The 20,605-nt window shown below is 42.4% G+C and overlaps 1 protein-coding gene across 3 annotated transcripts in view; it reads right to left on the bottom strand.

Moving 5' to 3' along the window:
• Positions 1-20,605, bottom strand: part of VCAN (versican) — a 100,201-nt gene that overhangs the window by 46,601 nt on the left and 32,995 nt on the right. Inside the window, exons 6-8 of one of the 3 annotated variants that reach the window (XM_077171311.1) lie at positions 18,075-18,368; positions 7,057-7,458; positions 4,540-5,532 (exon numbers count right to left, since the gene is read on the bottom strand). In XM_077171311.1, the coding sequence (XP_077027426.1) occupies positions 4,540-5,532; positions 7,057-7,458; positions 18,075-18,368 (1,689 nt within the window). Of the gene's footprint in view, positions 1-4,539; positions 7,459-18,074; positions 18,369-20,605 lie in introns of all 3 variants that reach the window. The other 2 variants (XM_077171310.1, XM_077171312.1) reach the window with 2 other exon arrangements.

Genomic DNA, 20,605 nt, shown 5'->3' with positions numbered 1-20,605 from the left:
AGGTGTGCAAATTACTCCTGATTCAGACAGGAGTTATGTTTCCAGCATCCCCTCAACCACTGTTAAACAACACCCCCACAAGCATTTTTCAGCTCATAAAAGCTTTATGAGCTGAAAAGTTCCTTCAGGTTTGGTTGGTTGTTTTTTTTTTTTTTTCCTTCTTTTCCCAGCTGCTAATCCATGACCATCCAGCACCAGCAGCACCACTAGGGAACATCAGAGCATGAGGACACAACAGGGCACGAGGTGGCAAATTCTGCATCCTCGCAGAGAAGGACAAAATCCTGTGTCCCATCTGATGCCATGGGAAGCTGTGCATGTGCCAACACCTCACACTGCAGGGGTGTTTGGCTTCCTCACTCTCGTGATTCCAAGGGAAAAGCTCCTGGTTCCAGCCCCAGTGGATGAAGGTCCCAGGCCCCTTCCATTCTGAAACACGTGTGTGGCCCTTCCTGTAGCATAAAAAGGGATGTTTCCTCGTGTGCAAGGATGTTTTCCTCATTAATTGAAATAGCTCCCTGAGATCTGCCCATGGGCTGTCAGAAAAAACAAGTCTTACTACCCAGATTAATTTGTGCACCTGCCCCATGTTTGCCCACATGGGAGTGTGTGGATTTGTTTGTACATTTTCTCAATGAAAACTGCTGTATTCCTACACAAATGAACAGCTTTATCTGTTCAGCTCTGGAGTCTTTCTTATCATCCCTAGAACACGTCCTCCAGAATTCAGACTGAGTTTGACCTTCCACCAGGCCTTCAAATTACTTCTGTTTCCATGCCTTGTTTTGTTTTTTTTTTTAATCTAAAAGTAAAGTTCCTTTTTAAGAGTTTTCATTGACTGCAAGCATGCATTTTAAAAGCTAGGAGTAAAGCTATTTATCTTTAGAATAAGAAAACAAGTCCTCTAGAAGAACCTTCTTCTGGTCTAATTAATAAATGTAAAGTCTTAGAAATGATAACATTTAGTATCACCTTCCAGTTACTGTACTACTTTATATTAAGGGACATGTGTGTATGAGACAGGAAAATATCCTTGCCCCTTTATTTACCTGAATTTAACTCCACACCTTTCGAGTGCAGCTTCAGCCTGCAGTAATGATGAAGAATAATATCCCCTGAAATTCCATACATCCATAACACATTCCACGTATCAAGAGCACATTCCAGCCCAAAGACTTCAAGGCTCTTCAGAGAAGTTGGTGCCAGTCTGGCGAGGGTTTGAGGAGGAGGAGGAGGAGGAAGGCACAAGGAATCCTTCCTGCCTCTCCTTCCACCTGTGCCTGGCTACAGGTGAGCTCGGGCTGCCCCCACCACCACAGGCTCTCTGCCCTGCTTGATGGAAACTGCTCAAAATACCTGAAAATCTCAAGAATTCACACAGTTTAGCACAGCCTTTCTCTTCCAGGTGGAATGTGAAGCACTGCTCCTGCCTGACAAAGCCTAATGGCACCTCCATGGAGCAGTTAAATATTATTGTGCCCACGCTGTGGATGGCAAATGGAGCTGCAGGGAGCAATATTCAGCTGTGTAATAGCAAGGTTTTTATTGTAATTGAGTGATAGGAAACAAAACATGGTGCTGAATTTCTGCTGAGCCCTGCCTCACTGTTAAACTGTTGCTTCTGGCAAAAGCTGAATAACAAGGAGGTGAAGAATGAGGGGGAAAGAATAATCTCATAAATAGTTCCAGCACTTCTGCAAACACAGAAAGGAAAATATATTCGTTTATAGACAATGCCATCTATATATAACGTCTCATTATAATTCCTATTTGAAACAGTTATTTCTTGAAGGGCTTTGGTAAGCAAGCTCTCCTTTCTTAGGAGGCACTTTTGGACTCTTGACTTGAAAATCAGTGAAGGCCTTTGTTTATAACCCTCCCAGATTAACTTTATCTAAAAATGCTAAACTGCATTACCTTGAAAACATGCCAAAGGAGGAAAAAACTTTATCAGAGATGTAATGATGTAAACTGTATTTACAGTTTCCAAAGAGTTAAGAATAAAAAGCCAGAAGTACAGTTTATGTAGCTCTTTATGATAGTGGATCAATTCTCAAATAAAGAGTGATAGAATAAGAAGTTAAACTACATCCTAGTGAAAGGCATATGTTGGTAAAATTTGCCAAATTCATTCCTCTTCATTACTCCCTATACACATTTTCTTAGCACAAAGAAAAGTTTATGGACTAAGAACAATGAAGGGAAACTGGGCCTGACAGGATTTTTCAGATGATGTCTTTCATTTCTGTAGCAATAAAATAAATCAATCCAAACCCTCAGAGAGAATAAATCTTTGGCAGTTCTAATTGAATTTGGGGTCAGTAGGTAGAGGGTGCCTTTAGTCTGTGGATAGCTAAGTGGGGGAATTCCCACTGCCAGGGCCTGAAAACAGAAAAATGAAGAAAATTCCTTTTTAAAATTGACCTAGACACATGATGAGGCTCTCTGTGTCTAAAGAGAGCACAGAGGGTGCCACATGACAAATTTAATAATATTTAAAGACAATAAACTTTATTCCTCTCCTCACAGACTGAATAATTCTTAAAGGCAGATTTTTAAGGATTTATAACTTTATGTCTGCTTACACACACCCTGACACATATGCACATCTATACCTGGGAAATGCATGCACAGCTTTGAAAGTTTGTGAAGATGAAGAAGACAAACCCTGAAGAAAGTTTGTCCTAAGGATCTGATCACCCAAGGCAGAGCAAGAAAGAGCAGCTATGAAGAGCATCTGCACGCCCTGTCCTTTAGATAATCCACTTTGAACCAAATCCTAATTTAATAAAACGCATTACCCATACTATTCTGAAAAAAAAAAAAAGTGTAAAATGAGGCTCCTCTCGAGGTAGATGCAGAGAAATCCTACATCCACACCCTTCCAAACCATCCTACTTCTTCCCACCACCTGGAACACACAACCCACTCTCCTGTAGGAAATAAACTGCAGCACAAATCAAAAATCTAACTGAAAAAAAAAAAAATTGTCACTATTACCTAGTCCAGCTACTCATCATTAAGTTAAATTAGGTGAATTTCCACAGATACAAAAGGACTTAAAATGTGGGTTAAGTTTTGTCTTCAGAAATTACCCTTCTGCTCTGACTTACTGGGACTTGTATCATTGAACAGAGACTCCCAAGGCACTGGTAACATATAAAGACAAAATAATGATAATATACAGCAGAAACAAAAGTTTCAGAACTATCATTTTCTGAAATAGAAGGCTAAGCTACTATTGCTATATATAACTTGTGCAGATTTGCACCCTGTAAACATAAAGTAGGATAATAAGCACAATGTGTAAAAAGATACCAAGCCAAGGTATTACATGTCCAAACAGGATATGGCACATCTCAAGGGAAAAAAACCACTACTGGTTTTTGATTTTTGAATGGAACCCTACCAAGAACAAACCTGAAAAAACCATCCAAAAGACTCCCATAAATTATGAATTCTGCTGGATGAGTTCTTCAGAGGCACGGAGGTTTTGGCCAAGAACCAAAGAGAAAACAGTTTCTGACACAACCATTCAAAAGACATGCATGTAGTTAAGGTATATAAGACCAAAAAAAAAATCCAATTTTTTACTCTGTTCCTTCAAAAAAAAATAAAATAATTATTATACAACCATAAGACAATTAAGCACCATAAAACATTGAGCCTAACAGAAATTCTGCGCTTTTTACTGCTTGTCAGTTCCTTTGCTTTTTGTTTTAAAATAAAATTTTTTACCATGACATCTTAAATAATAGTCAGTTGACAGGATTCTTTGATGTAAAACTGCACACCCTTCAACATTTGCATTATGGAGACATATTCATCATCAACCCCAACAGTTCATTGCTACTTTAGAAGTTTCTGTTCTGGATACCCATGGAATTGAAGCTACATACACATGTACAGAACCATCAGCTAAAAAATGTGGCAGAATTAAATATTGCATCAATGTGCACCACATATTCCCTAAGATGCATTTTTAAAAAATTCTATGATATGCTATTAAAAAAAAAAAAAAAAAACCCCATTCCTCCAAATCACAGGAGGCAGTAGAGTGCTTTAACCATTTTTTAGCTGACTACACTGTACATGGCATTGTTAATTGCTACAGACCAATGGAATGTTAAAATAATCTAGTGCTTCATTTAGGACTAGTAATGCATGGAATGGAAGCTGTGAAATTAAAATGCTTGTTTCACAGACAGCTGGAGTTAAATTGGTGACTTGACAACATTAAAAAAAGAAAACTGGACTGTAGCCATCATGACTTTTAAAAAGAAATAAAACATTTTCATATTCATTCTTACGTAGAAATAATTCTTACCACACAGCAAGTATAAAATTCATTTCTGAGGGGCTTTTAACGGACAGAAAAATAGACCTACCAATATTCAGCAAGTTGCTGTCTAGACAAAAGTGGTACTTTGCATCCTTCAGTGATCCAAGAAACACCTCCAGCACATCCTAAAGCACACCTGTTTGACATGACAAACCGTCCACTCTGATGGACTGCGGGTCTAAAGGGCAAAATCTTACCTGTGTCATTGCCTGTGATTTGAATAACATACAATCTTATGTCATTATCAGGGTGTGAAGTGGAAGGAGACACCTCCTGAGGTTGCAAGGCCTCTGTGGCCTCCTTCACTCGGGGTGGAGCAGTAGGTCGTGCCACCGCCGTGGCAGTGGATGCTGTGAAATATTCCTTATCGATCTCCGGCTCCAGCATCTTTCCTGGCAGATCATCCTCAGCAGTGGCTTTGCTGGGGGACACAGATTCATCAATTATGATGATGTCATGGCTGGTTACCTCCTCTTCCTCCTCAGGAATGATGCGTGGAGTCTTTGGAGTGACAAAAGGCTTGGTTGCAGATGTGGGCTGAGCTTTGTCTGCAGCACCGAGGGAAGGTGTTGTCATGCTGCTGGGAGTTGTTGCCTTATCTGTTGCAAATACAGCTGGCCTGGTTTCCTCAGGTTCTGTAGTCATTCCTGAGCCTTCTGTATGAGCATGGCTTGGAGAAGCTCCCAGAGCCAGGTCAGTAATGCTTTCCACAGTGGAACGTCCTGCTGGCGTCGTATGGGAGGGCGGCACGGAATCCCAGCTCACTGCATCATCTTCCTCCCTGGTGGGGGTTTCTGGGCTCTCCTGTGTCTTTGCTTCGGTTCCAGCAGTTATGGGCATCACCTCAGTGACCTCCTCATCCTGGTCAGGAGCAGTTCCAGCTGTTGGAGTTGCCGTGAGGTGCAACCAGGTGCTGGTTTCCTCAGGTGCCAGAACCCCTCCGTGGTCTGTGGATGTCACTGCAGGCGCAGGTGCCTCTGTGGCTGGGTACATCTCCTCATAAGCTGAGCCTGTCTCATCCAGTGTCTCCTGAACTGCTGTTTGAGCCCATTCAGATCCTGGTGACATCTCTGGTTCGTGTGTGTGGGCAGATGTCACAGACAGTGTGGCAGTTCTTGGTTCCAAACCTTGGTCCAGTGTGGAGAGTTCTGGGAACACCTCGCTATGTTTTGCAGTGGTTTCTGTTGCTTCTGTATGAAAGACATCATCAAAAGGAGTCTGATCAGTAATTGGCATATCTCTAGTGACCTCACTCTCTACAGTAACTGGAACTAGGGAGGCATCATACTCCTTCTGTGGAGCTGCAGTATCTACCTCGGTTACACCTGTAAATTTAATAGTTCCCTCTGTCCCTGATGTCTCATCTCCTTCATGCTCAGTTACCCCCACAGCTGTGGGCACAGCACTTGGCAATACAGTTACACTTGGGGAGCTAAAAAACCCTATGGTTGCACTGCTTTCTTCCACTGGTATTTTGGATGCTGTGGTCGTTTCCAAATCCAAGGAGCTGCTGGTGTGGGATACACTTGTAGTGTCTCTGCTCTGACCAAAATCAGATGATACCACTTCTTCATCCCTTGTGGTCTCTGCTGGCTCCCTGCTTGTCTCAGTTGCCTCTGTAGCTGCTGAAATTGGAGCTCCTGGATGCACTGTGGATTCCACAATGTGCCCTGGAGATGATGTGGGCTCCATTCCAGAGAAGCCATCCTCTGTAGCAAACTCAATCACTCTTCCAGTGTGAGATGACTCTTCTGTCATATATCCCTCCTCTTTATCTGTTGGCAGCCACATGCCAGAACCTGGAGGGGCCTGTGTGATCTTCTCCCTTGCAGAACATCCCTCAGATTCTCCTGCAATACATGGAGGAATGGCAGCTGTGGAATGAGGGACCTCCTCATCTGTTGTCCCCATTTCTGGCTGCTCTGTTTCCTCCTGCTCCTCCAAGACAGCTGATGCTTCTGTCTGCTGAGATGAGGGGATAAGAGACATGGTGCCTTCTCCAAAAAGTGGCAGGGCATCGGTGCTTCCTGAGATGGCCTCAGATTCTGTTTGATCAGCAGCTGACACAGAAAAGGATACAGGTGTTCCAGATGCCACAGTGGGCTGCACGTCCCTCAGGTCCTCTCTGCTCCCTTCAGCTGAGGCCTCGCTGTCAAATGCTGTTGCAGAGCTAAATTTAACCCAGGGTGTTGACTCTTTCGCTGCAGAAAACTGTCCAGTGGTTACTGCTTGCTCATCTAGGAGTGCCTCTGATGCAGCAGGCACTTCTGCTCTTGGGTAATGACCAGCAGCCACTCCAGAATCTGTGCCAGACACAGCGGTGTGCACGCTCTCACTTTCCTCCCTCTCTGCAGACTCAGCGGTGTGCAGAGCTTTAGGGATCACAACAGTTGTAAGTTTCTCATCAGATTTCGCCTCCAGTGATGTCTTCGTGGGGGCATTCGTGAGGTGGGCACTGTGGGACGCTTTCTCCTCTGTCAGTGAATCTGCAGCCCCTGTCCTGGCAGCCTCTCTCCGAGCAGTCTGTAAGAAGCTATCTGTAGCTGTCCTCAGAGGGCCCACTTCTATTTGCTCAGTCTGATTATCAACATCGTGCCTCTGCGCATCTCCCGTCTCAGCATCTTCCCAAAAACCAGTGGAACTCTTAGCTACAGCTGTGCTATCCTGAAAAATTACAGAGGTCAAGAAAGCGTCCTCAATGCTTTCAGACCTACCTTGTTCCTCTGCTTCAGAGTAAGTGTGATCCAGCTCCAAATCTGGGGCCGTGGTGTCTGTTGGCCTGGGTGAGACATCGTACTCAGTCCTGCCCAGCGTGTCACCAGTGAATATTTCGCCGTCGGTGACAGTCTGAGGTAGAAGGGTGGTGAGAGGAATGTTCTCCATGAGCACCTCCATCTCCCTTTTCTCCTCAGCCACGTCAGTAGTCATTTCTGTGTCCTCCTCAGACTCTGGGGTTGTTTCCTCCAAAGAAACTGTTTGGGTGGCAGGCACTTCAGTGAGCGGGGTCTCGGAGATGGGAGGCTCGAGAGGAGCTCCAGCAGGAGATGATATCACGCTGTCAGTTCTCAGGGATGTCACGGGCTCAATGGTCGTGGGCTCTGTTGTGACTTTTTTAGCTTTAAAAAAAAAAAAAAAAGCAAAAAACAAAAAAAAAAAGGTACAGTCAGTACACAAGATACTTTAGTTCGTTAGTTTGCATGTCCCCAACAAAAAAATAAATGCCATGCTGAAAATAAGTGTTTCAAAGGGGTTAGGTAGTTTTTTAGAGCATTGAATGACATGCAATAAAACACTGTAGAGCTGCAGAATGCCTAACTTAAAAGTCAGATGAAGTGAAAAAAATAGCAATATTCTTCATATTTGTGGTTTATATAATTACCCCTAGAAGTCCTTGTGTTACATGAGTGACCATCAGCCTGCCAGGTACTGATCTGGGGACATAAAGGTTTATTTCAAGATGTCACAAATTAGGAGAGCTGTGGGTTTTCTTCAAAGCTTGGCGCAGCATCCAGCTCAGATGTATAAAGGGAGTGAAATAATGCTTTAGCTTATTTTCAGCACATAATTACAAGCTGCAAGAAGGAATCCTCACTGCAGTGAGAGTGTGCTCAAGCAGCAGGATCTAGCATGCCACCAGAAAATGCTGCTGCTGCCCTGCCTTTAAATTATGCTGGGAGAAATTCATTGTGGGGAAAGGTGAGAATGTTGAACCGTAAGATCACAAACTTAATACTACTAAAACGATGTTGATCTTTTGAAAACACTTCAAAGATGCACATCTGAAACTCCTCCACACACAGAAATGCTTCCATGGGAGGGCTGAACATGCAAAGGCAAAGTGCTGAACCCTCTGGATGATGGAAAAGGTGAGGGAGTTGCTTTCCTAGATGAACAGGAGGTACAAAGAAAGGTCCTTCCAGTGAACCAAACTGTGATGTTTTAAACAACTTGGTGGCCTTGCTGCTTGTCCACTCCTTTTAGCCCACATTTCCACGACATCTAAGGAGGAAATGTGAGCCAGCACTGCAAGGTGTGTCAGCAGATTTTAAATTCCTTGAAAAAGTGAGTGCTCAGAAAAGAGGTTTTCCTCAGGAAAAGCCCAGGTTGGAACCATCTTCCCTTCTGCCAGTTTTCCCAGGTCAGTAATCTTCACAAGGGCAATAGGAGCAGATGGGTGGAAGATGTGAATGTCTTAAACCAATTCTGTTAACTGGTAAGTAACTGAGAGTCAAAAGCCTTACAAGGATGCAGATAAAGACCAAAATAAAGATTTTAAATCACGCTAAGCATATGAAGAATGCATTAAACAGTCTGTGCTTATGCGGACTCACTGTTTACCAGAGAGACATGACTACACCTAGAACTTCTTGCAAAACAAAATCTTGCTTAGCATGTAATAGATCAAATAAGTCTCTTCCCTTTGCACACAGAAATCAAAACAGTTACATTATTTTACAGTTTATACTCAAGCATCAGCAACATGCATGCACAAATCAGGGTTTTTTTCACACACCCATGGCTAATTAGGTGCCCCTTTGATAGCTGGAGATATGAATTCTGCGTGTGCAAGTCAGGGTGACACAAATATCTGTTCAGTTTCACACACTCAGCTTTGAAAATGCCACCTTTGCAAAAGACCTGTTTGTTTGATTCATCCTGAAGCAGGAGGGACTGGCCAGGGGATGACTGCTCCAGATTTCTAGAAGAACGTGTAGAATTACAGAGTAGAAAAATGAGGTAAAAGGGTTGATATTTCAGCTTTCCTGAACGAGAAGTGAAAGTGAAAAGGAAATTGTAAGGGCAAGAAAATATGACGTCGCCATATTTAGAAGTGGTGGTGTTCTTTGCCAGCAGAGAAAAAAAAAAAGGAGCAGATACCTTTCCCTACCACAAATTTAATTTTTTTGTGGTTTTACAAAGAAGACTTAGCTACATATTATATATATGAAAATGCTTTTTACTTATTTAAGTTAAAATATTTTTCCTCCCCTCTCTGCTTGCATGGGGTTTGTTTAAAACCCACAGTTTTTGCCTTATGGCTTGGGAAATGAAGGATGCACACAACTGGTGTGTGCTGCTGGGTGGTAGCCGTTAAACCTCTACCAAAGTATTCATCATTTTCCTCAACAGCAATTTTTACTTTTTTTTTTTTTTTTTTTTTTTTTTTAATGGCAAAATGGAAAGGAGGCAGCAAAGTCTCAATCTCTCCCTTCTAATCACAGGATCAGTTTCCTAAATGTGGATGGAATTGGTTTTGCAGCCAACACAAACAATCACTCAGGCTTCAGCTGCCACACTTTGAGTGACCATCAGGATCACCCTCTGCACAAATATTAAAATGTTAATACCCTCTAACAGAACCAGACAAAAATGAGGGCAGTGTAGATAATTTTTTTTTTTTAAATCTGTGGAAAAAAAAGTTAAGTTTATTTCATCGCTGCTGAGAAATTGTGTACACTTACTCACAACCACTTACGCAGCTCCCAGATTTCCAAGAAATGCTTGGAAGTCCCAAGAGTTCAGATATTTATGCTTGGGATGTAGATATTTATTATTCATGACTTATTATCTGCTAATGACTTGACAGAATACGTACACATTTATTATGCCAACCTGAAAAAACACCAAGCATATTTGGTTTGCTTATATTAATAACTGAATCAATAAATATTACCTTTATAGAGTGTTATAAGTAGAGCCCATATTTTTTAAGAGTTTATCAATAAACAGCCAGATTTTCTCCCATGGAAATTGTGTGCAATTCAGCTCTGGTTAAAATCAACCAGAGTGACCCTAAAGTCACTTTGTCTAAACAATTACATGCAAGTTTTTTCATTCACATCATCCAGGAGTGGAAACTTATTTGAGTGGATGAAAAATAAAAAAACCCTGACAGTGCTTCTTCAATGAGAAACATATCCACGTTATTTTATTTTTTTTTCTGTGTGAAAAGAAAAAAAGAAAAAACAAAGGGAAGGTTGCTTTTTTAGTAGACAACACCAGTTTGAGCTGTCCTCCGCTCCACCCAGATGTTTTGCATTACTGTACTCCTTGCATCATGCGTGCAATATGCTATCTCCTTTGTCCTCCTCCTTCTGGTTCAAGACATGAGACAGATTTTCCTAATAAAATGCATGAACATATTAGCAGCAAGAAAGCAAATTATCTCACCAACAGCTGCTCGTATCAAAGACTATCTGGTTTTTTTTTTTTTTGTTTTAATCAATTCCTTCTACATTGAACAACATGCATGAAGTTGATTTTGGAAGGGCTATATGACTTTGCAGAGATGTTTTACGTTGTCACTCCCTATTTATTTATTTTATGCTTTTACTGTACAGCATTTTCCTGTTCTTCTTTTCCACCAGGACTTAAACAAGGATTCAAAATTATGGAGCAATATTGAAACTTACTATTTTTTTTCACGGAAATCAAACTGCACAACTTCAGACACGGTTCAACTTTGCAATTGCCAGAAAAGGATTTTGGCGTGTTTCTGTGCTGTTTAATTTGGGATTAGTATTAGTGTACTTTATGGAGGAGAAATGCTTATTTTATAAATTATATATATTATAATTTGTACCCATGGTTTTTCAACATTACCAGATCTACTCATGTACCTAACTTGAACCACTTGAGCAATTTTTCTGCACTCAGAAATACTGTTTATCTGTTTACATTTAGGTAAGTACCTAAGAACCTGGAAGGACATAGACCCTATAGGCAGAGATTGTTTTGGGGCATTGCTAACAGCCAAAACAACAAAAATTTGCTTTAAGTTGGAACAAAAGCTGGAAATAGTGAATTATTTCTGTGAATTACAGCCAAAATAAATTATTACAAAATATAAATAATGTTGAGACACTCAAAATTAATGTTTGAAATCTTTGAGCCCAATTTAAGCACAATGCCAACGCAGAGAGCTGCCTTGCTTCATTTTTGCATATTTTTTTATGTTAATTTGTTGTGTTTCTTCTTGGTGTCTCTTCCTTCCCTGCTACCAACCCTGGCAGAGAGGACAGCCTTGAATGTTCCCCTGAGCCCAAAAGTTTTGCCAGCTGGAGTTTAAATTACTGGCAGAGCCTTCCAAGCTGAACAAGTCTAAGATTAAGAACAGATCCAAAAAAAAAAAAAAAAAAAAAAAAAAAAAGAAAAGAAAAGAAAAAAAGAAAGGACAAAAATTGGTGCTCTGAGTTACAGGCTGAGCAAGAAGCCTCTGATCATGGCACTGATCCAGCACCTGCTCATTCACACTTTTCCAGAAGCAGTGGTGCACAGGTCATGTGGGATTTTGCTCATAAATAATGAGACTTTTGGTAGCAGAATTCAAAATCTGACAGTGCAGCTGTAAGAATTTCTCTGTAACTCCAGGTGCATACTCCCACTCACCTACAGTCTGTTTTGACGTCAAAATCAAAAGCCAAATGTAATGAGAAAAATATGAAAATTTAAGCGCAGGATCTGTTCCTGCTTACAAAGCATGTGCCATAGCAGAGAAAACTAACAGGATTCTTTAAAAAGTACCCAAAATTTGGAAACTATCCGGCTGTCTTATTTGCAAGAAAAACTTATAATGAAATTTTTTGCATCCTCTTCACACCACTGCCCAAGGTCTTTTCTTCCAGCTAACAAAACAGCAGAGGCAGCAGCTCTTTTAGCTCTGTGAACACAAACACTCTTAAGTGAAACCACTTGCTATTTCATAACTTCTGAAGTCAGATGGTTGAAGGGGAAAAGATATGTTATCTCCTGGTTTGCCCACATGCAAGTGCAGTTCTGTGGATGAATTATAACCTGCCAATCTATCCACAAAAGAACAATAGCAAAAAACATTTCTATTTCCACATTATTTATTATGAAACTGCCAAAGAGGACAACAAAAAAAAAAAAAAATCAGCAAGCCTCTTTAGTCAGCTCTTCCTAATTAAATCTGTAACCCAGCACCAAATAAAAGCAATAATCTTTTGCTTTGTGACCACAAAAAAACAATTGAAGAACAAAAAGGGCCAAGATTGTCACTTGGGTAAGAACTGAGAGCAGAATTCTTGGTGCTCTGCTCCCCCCACCTGGTGTGAAAGGGGGGAAATCACCCCTGTGTGCCATGGGTGATGCCCAGACCCCACAGCTGCAATGGAGCAAAAGTGACAAAGAGCAAAATCAATTCATGTTTTCTGCACTTGAGCATTTATAGGGGTGGACCTTCCACTTCTTCACATTGCTGCTCCTCATCCTATCCTTGTTACCTGACCTAGCCAGTAACCTGAGGCAGTGGAAGGAAAATGCCTCCAACTGTGTCTTCTTCTCTTTTCTCTCTCTGTCTGGCCACAGTGTTTGCACTCAGAGGTTGTTCTTTGAGCACCCAGTTTTGAATCACTCAGGCAAATGCAAGTTCACTTGCTCAGGCAAAAGAAGCATCTCCTCCCCAGCTCTTCATGGTGCTCCAAACAGCTGCTCCTCATACATCAGTCAGGTTGATAAATCTCTGCTCCTACTTTATGCAGCATTTAAAAGGTTGAGCTGCACCCAGGCCCCACTTCCTTCCCCTCCTTCTCAGGGTGAGACACTGCTGAGATGAACAGCACAGGCTGGTTTGGAGTGGACTGAGGTCTTCTTGCAGTTTTCAGCATGGTCTAACTGAGCTCTCAAAGCCCTGAGGAAGAGTGGGGTGAGGAAGCTGCAAGGGGCTGTCGGTGTGCTGCTCACCATGAGCCCAGCAGAGAGAAGCAGGGATTTACTGCAGCCACACCTGGGCCGAGAAATTACCAGGGATCTCTGCAGCTGTGGGGGACTTGACAAACGGCATATCTGAGAGAAGAACATAAATCTGCTTTCTTAGGAAGATCATAAAAGGCTGGAGAATGGCTGTCTGGGGGTAATCTCTTTGCACAGCTTCACCTTCACGGAGAGGCGGCCTGAGCAGAGCCAGCAGCCCTGCACAGGCTGTGCTCAGTGCCCTGACCTTGGGATCCTCACCTGCCCAAAGGCATTTCCCCATTCTCACACTGGACTCTGAAATGCTGGAGCACACTGTGTTTATTATTTATTATGCCCGGCACTGTGCTTCTTCAGATATAAATTTCTTTTTGTTTTTTTTTTTTTTCCCCCTTCAGATTGGCAATTCTGCTCCTCGTGCTTCGCCACGCCCGATGTCTTCATTATTCCGCGTCCGTTCCCAAACTGATCAGAAATCCACAGATCTCCCGTAACACAGCCCCTGACATCAGGCTGGAAATAATTCCCTCATCCAGGAAATAGCTGGGACACGCAGCTACCGACGGTTGCTGTGGAGAAGGACAGAGCTGCACGGCTATTCAAGGTTTTCCAAGCTAAGTCACATGCAGCAGAAGGGGAAGACAGCGTTCCTCCTGCCAGCTCCTGAGCTGTGCCCAGCAGCCTTTATCCTTTATCCTGCTGCAGGACAAGAGGAGCACTGTGGATGCTTCCTGAGCCTGCCATGGTGGTGCTGTAGGACGCCCCAAAGCCCTGTGGAGGTCATAATTTCCTATATTTCTCCTACAGAGCAGATTTGGAGCTTTAGATGGATGAAGCATCAAAGCAAGGGGGCCTCAGCCCCGAGCAGTGGCAGACTTGGACCCGCTCTCGACGGGGCTGGATTGGAGCAATCAAAGCAGCGTGGACTCTCCATTCCTGAGGAACAGGCATGGCAACACCAGCCCAGAACTGGAATTTTCCAATCTCCTGCTAACATTGAGCCGCGATGCCAAACCAAAGTGGTGTAACAAAAGAGAAGCAATAAAGGTGCATGAAACAAAAGTCAAAATGAGAGAGGAAAATGGGAAAGAGAATGGGCAAATCCAGAGTGAAATGGTCAACACGTGTTTTGAGTCAAAGTGAAAAATGTTTTGCTGAAAGATTCGCCAAAACCAATACAGGTCTATGAAAGAATTCAGCTTTAATAAATCAGTGTTTCTCAGCAAAAAGGGGGTTTGTGTTTCAAAAAATCCAACCACCTCTGTGTACAGAGCTCATCAACTTCAGCTTTGTCGCAGGTATGTAAGTTAAGAACCTGAATGCATTTTGATTAGTGCATTTCTGGAGTGCAATTTGTTCAATGGCTGCTGTGGGATGAAAAGGTCCATCCAAAGTCAGCTGAAGTCTGTGACAAGATTTCTACAAAGTCCAGTGAATTAGCCCTGGAGGGACTGGGAGGCTGAAGTACAGGATTAAGTAAATCCCCTATAGCTCTCTGAAAGAACTAATTATTATATACGTATCTATTAAAAAGATACATTTTAAGCAATTTAAATTATATTCATCATCTTCTTAATGATGAAATATTTTCATCTCTTACAAATTAGCATAAGTGCTCAGCAGCAGCTGTTCTTTTTTTTTTTTTTTTTTAATTTAAACATATTAACATAAGTCCTATATGTTAACACTTGAAAAATTTTCCCTCTGATGATGGCCTCCAAGGAGCTGAAAGTACTTAATCATGTGTCTAACCTGAAACCTTTTCAGGCCCCATCAGATACATGATTAGGTATCTCTCAGAGAGAAAAAAAAAAAAAAAGAAAAAAAAAAGAAAGAAAAGGTCTGGCAAAAGCCTTGGAGGTATGAAATGAAACAGACAGATAATGTTTCAGAAACTTAGACCCATGTGGTTTTTGAAGAGTGAAAAGCACTTGTGATCAAAGGGGAGAAAGTTTCAGGGGTTTTTAACAAGGCTTTTATATTTTAAATCATGTATTATTAGTCTGGGCCACTCTTATTTTCATAAAGTCAAGACATTTCATACAATGTAATTTTGTACCCATAACACTGCTGAAGTTAAAATTCTGAACTTAACTGTACTTTAAAAGTTGTCCAGGTTGGCTGCTCTACTGAAACTAGTGAATATAATTTTTAAATTGAATTTACTCCCTGTGTTTTTCATGTATTTCAATAAATATGATTCCTCTTTGAAAGCAAACAAAATGCTCAAAATACAGATTGAGGTTTCTTAAAACCACAAATTAAAATTAACATTTTGAGCCTTTCCAGCAGAGAGACCCATAATCACGAAACAGGAGTGAGGAGCCTGAGCAGGATGAAGGAGATATCCCCTTTCTCAAATGCACAATTTGTCTTTGTGAAGACAGGAACAGCTTGAGTAAGCACAGGGGTGCTGTGGTGTGACTGCATGTCCAGGTGAGGAGGGAGAGGTGCGAGACACACACAGTGAGAGATGTGAGCAGGGGTTTCACTGAGAGCCCAGGTGCTGGGCAGGACAGTTTTGCTGTCAGGCACTGTGGGAATCACTGTGTGAGAGCTTAATGCCAACCCCAAGGCAGGCAGAGCTGGGGGACAACAGATTTTGTGGTGGACCGAAACTTTGAAACTGAGATAATGGGAAATTTCGGAAGAAACTTCCAGACAAAGGATGATTTGAAACAAAGGGCTTAAATTCAAGCCTTCTGCTCTCATGCAGAGCCTGTTGGTTTTTTGTTTTTTTTTTTTTATCCTCTCCCTTTTTCTGCCCCAAAGAAGGGACTGGCTCCAAGGCCCCAGTGGGAGAGAGTGACTCACTCTGAAGCCACTGCACCAGGCAGCTGCTTGAGATGTGGAGGACCAAGATGCTGGGCAGGGAGTCTCATTACTCACCACTTGCATAAATCTTTTAGCAAAAGCAGTGAGGAGTCACAGCTGGCTCCTGTGAGATCCCAAGCACCTTCTGAGAGGGAGAGAGAGCTTTCAGTAACTTCTGAAATTTGTGGCACCCTGAAGGAGGGTACAGCATGACACCCCTGCATTTCCCTACACAAAGGCAGATGAGTCTGGCAAAACCTGAGTCCTCTAGCCAGCAGTGTTCAATTAATTCTGATATTCCATTGTTTGTAATTAAAAGTGCTGAAGAGCTGTTCAGCCTCTACCAAATTGTTTTGGTTCTGTTTAGTCTTATTTTCTCTTGTAAAAAGTTTGATAGTCCTGAATTGTCTATTCCTGGGCTGCAAAGTGATGAAATATTTATTCTTTATATACCAAGAGCAAGACTTCTCAGGAAAAGCCTTTACATAAAAGGCAACAACCCAATACCTATCAAGGTCACTTTTGCAACAAATGATATGTTACCACAAACTGTGCTAACTAAAACTTCTGGAAAGAACATTGTAAATGCATATCTTGCTTGAAAGAGGCAAAATTCACAAAAACAAACAGAAGGTTGGAATTTGTCCTAACTAAAGACTAGATTACAGGCAAAATGTTCAGTTCTTACCCCAGTCTTTTAGAGGGACTTATGAAATACACCCTCATTAAAGTCTTTTTTATCCACAACACTTTAAACAGGTCATAAACAATTTGGAGTAGGAACAGAAGGAGTGATATGACAAAATGCTGCTCTGCAGATTAGAGCACAGACTCCTGAACTTAAGTCCTTTTTCCTGTAACCAGTTCCATTAGGACTATTTCCACATGCAAAGTTTTGGAACATCATACCCACAAACTATAAAGGAAAATTAAAACAACAAACCAACAGTGTCTGAGAACAGCCAGACCATAATGTTGCAGCAGATGTGGGGATTTGTTCTCAAAGAGTAAGATTTGCTCATAAATGGGTCTTCAGTGCCTGAGCTAGAAAGATCTGCAGCTGCAGTAAGTTCATTATCCACAAAAATGGGAACAGTACAAACTGCACATTTCAAGTAGTTCTGAGTTACAGTCACTGGACTGAGTCCAAAAAAACCTAAATATTCATCATTAATGACCAAGTTCTGAACTTTTAACTCAATGTTAATGTCAGTCATGCTATTTGCAACAAGGAACTTCCTTGGACAGAGAGGCCTGCAGGGAAATAGTTGAGCTGTCCAACCCCCCTGTGCTGAGGCTGCAAGTCTCAGGGAAGCAGGATATTCAGCTGGGAAGCTGGTGAACCTTTTGGGACAACAGGAACCCATTCAAGGAGTGGTTGCACCATAACAGAGCCAGGTGGCAGGCACTGAAGACAGATGAGCTTACAGGGCAATATCTGACCCCAAAAAAATGCTGACAGGTGTGGAGGACATCTGGTTTAGATTGGTGAAGTCTACCATGTGAATGTGGCAAGAACTTGAAGTGCCTGTGAAAATACCTGGAGGGAAACAAGCCGCAGTAAGAAAGGCAATTCAGACCACCCACTGGCCCATGGAACACTGAGTAGGAAAGAGAAAGAAAGTGATGAGACAACATGCCTGGGATCCAGAGATAGGCCCCAAATTACTGGCATTGAGAGACCTGAAAGTGGCCAGCCTTGTTTCATAGCCCAAGAACAGCTTCTCTTGCTCTCATCACTGGGGACAGAATATCCATTGTTCACCTTTAGGACATTTATCCTGGAACCACAGAACAGATGTGCTTGGAAAGGACCTCCAGAGATCATCTAGTCCAGCCTCCTGCCAAGGCAGAGTCACCTGGAGGAGGTGACATGCCCAGGTGATCTTTGAATGTCTGTCTGGTGTCCATTGACAAGATGCAAAGATACCAAGGTGTACCAAAATATGGAGCACGCACAGACTCACGGTCAAAACACTGCTCAGGCTGAAAACTTACCTTAAAACTCTGCCTGTCTTCACCTGCCAATGTTACTTTAAGACATTGACAATGTTACTTTAAGACAACAATGCTTTAGTTGTTCCAGTTCCTAAAAACCCGCGCGCACCGCAAGAACTGACGCAAAACGCGCGGCAAAGGAACCGCTCCTCGCGGCAAGCACGTTGCAAACCACCACCCAGAAAACAAAAAAATAATAAATGCTTACGTTCATAGCAGTAGGCATCAAACTTGCTATCGGGGTAAGGGAAGCCTGTTTGGTTCTCATAGCGATACAGGGTTCTCACCCCAAGCAAGCCCCCGCCGCACTGGGGCCGCGCCACCGAGGCCGGGTAGCGGACGCTGCCGTCCGCCAGCCAGCCGTAGTCACACTGGTCAAAGCCATTCCTCCAGGCCACGTAGAGGTTCCCCACGGAAGCCAGGACACCTCCTCGCTCCTCGCACAGCTCCCTAGCTTCCTCGAAGGTGAACTTCTGTGGGGCTGAGACATGGACCACTTCATCTGCAGGAGGAAACGGGAAAAAAAGAAAGGTGACAAAGGCTGACTAGCATGTTCCGCCATCAATCAATTGCAGAGTCCTGCAAGGTTGGGGATTTTTTCCCAAAATGTGAGTATTTTTTTTTCCTTAAAGAGAAAAATAATCAGATGGCTGTAAACCAAATGTTCCAGGCCTGGATTTGAAAGTTAAACTGCCACAAAGCACGAACATTTATAAGCAAACTTTATGCCGTGAAGTACCCTGTGGCTGGACACTGAGTCCCTTTCTTGGTCTCTAGAAGAGGTAACAGCAGCCCTGAGGCTCCACTGTGACCCATGTTAGAGTAGAATTTGCAGCTCAACTGAGTTAATTAAATCCAGTCCATCAGAATTTAAAGCAAATCTACTTCTGCAAGCCTCCTATCTGGCCCTTTTAGGCATTGCTAGAATCTCACTTCAAACACTCAAAGAACAGGAAATATTCTTCACTGGTTGCTCTAGAGCAGTTTCTAATGTTGGATTTCCATCAGACTTCCTCTTGTCCCATTTGGAAACAAAGGTGAGGAACCGCACAAGACATGTTGCATGCACAAAGCCCTCTTTGTGTGGAGAAGCTGAATTAGTCTACAATGTTGATAGCATAGTTCAGCTTCCAAGGAATAACAGTTTGTAAGCAATAGCCATCCAGTTGGACACTAAAACAAAGCAAATAGCACATCTAATATTTTTGCTTCCAAGGTAAACCACCCTTGCGCAGTTGTCTTGGTTGCCTCATTCACACAAACACTCTAAAGAAAAGTCAAGCCTCTCATGTTCATGTCCTGGGAATGAAGCAGTAAACTGACCCCTTTCCCAGTTTTTGCTTAGACTTCAGATGAAACCAGACAGACCTAAAATGAGATGCTGGTGCGCAAAAATCAAAATATTTGTTGCAAGACAGTGATGCCCCACCTCAGCCCCAGCAGGCCAGGACACAACAGCCGCTGCTGTGGAAAACATTGCTTTTCCACACCAGCCAGTCTGTCCTACCCTTGCACGGGTCTGAAGGGAGCACAGAAAAATGCAGACAGAAACTACATCACCCCGAGCAGTTCCATTCACATCAATATTACACTTGTTAGGGGCCTGAAAGGAATGCAAGTGTGAAAGGAGGCAGGGTGCCAGCTTTCTTTTTCCTCCTAGGTAGAGGCTCTGATTTGTTATTACAGCTGTAGCACCAATCCCATAGTGTAACTTGCTTTATGCACATTGTGTGCAGCTCCCAGCTTGGAGGTAGAGGGACAGATAAGGGAAGCAAAGAGCCATTTGTCCTCAGAATGGCTCATTCAGCTCTTCAGACCACACAGAAAATGAGCATTTTTTGTTTTACATCCTTCTGCATCTGCCTGCCAGCTCTGCTGCCATGTCCAGCACAGAGTGATGGGTGCAGTTATCCCACAGTCCTGTTCCAAAAGCAGCACCGTGAAACAGGGGAGCAAAAAAAGGTCTCTCCAGAGCAGCCCTCTCTGCTCTGAGAACTGTTCACTGATCCTCTCACAGCAGCCATGATGTATATGAAAATTAGTAGTTAAAATGCAATTTAATTGTAATTATTCAGCACATATCAGTCTGGTTAGATGCGTGAGAGAAGTGAAGAAGAACAATGAATTTCCATGACTTCTGTAAACAAAAAAAAAAAATTGCAGGCAACCCCACAACACTCCTTCTGAAAGAAACTTATAGAATACACAGGAAAATGGGTAAACAGTGCAAGATCACTATAAAAGCAATTTCTCCATCAGGTGATGTGGATCACTGGCTTCAAATGGAGCTTGTACACCACATCATAAAAGTTAGTGCTCTTCATTCATCTGGTCTGTCATCTGCACTCAGTTAAGGCAGAGAAAATAAGGGAGGGGTTAAATCTTGGTGTAAGATTTAAAAATGCAGGGTTCTTCTTTAAGAGAGGTCACTCTGCAGAGAACTGACTTGCCCAAGCTGCACTTTCTAGGCAGAAGTCTGCCCCAAGTTTGCCTTGGAGTGTGCCTGTGTCTGCAATAGTGATAACCCTGCCCACTTAAAAGATGAGTGTCATACCTTTCTCTGCGCTGAATATATTCTACTGACCCCACATGGGCTTATTTTGTTCATCTGTTAAAATCAGGTGCTGTCAAACAAACACCATCTTTGTCAAGGATAGTTTTATAAAAAAACCAAACCAAACCAATTTAAAACAAAGGGGAAAAAAAAAGAAGAAGAAAACACATATATATTTAAGGAAA

The sequence above is a fragment of the Agelaius phoeniceus genome, chromosome Z, assembly GCF_051311805.1.
Source record: "Agelaius phoeniceus isolate bAgePho1 chromosome Z, bAgePho1.hap1, whole genome shotgun sequence".
Lineage (NCBI taxonomy): Eukaryota > Metazoa > Chordata > Aves > Passeriformes > Icteridae > Agelaius > Agelaius phoeniceus.
The sequence above is the reverse complement of the archived record's forward strand: the minus strand, read 5'-3'. Positions and strand labels throughout refer to the sequence as shown.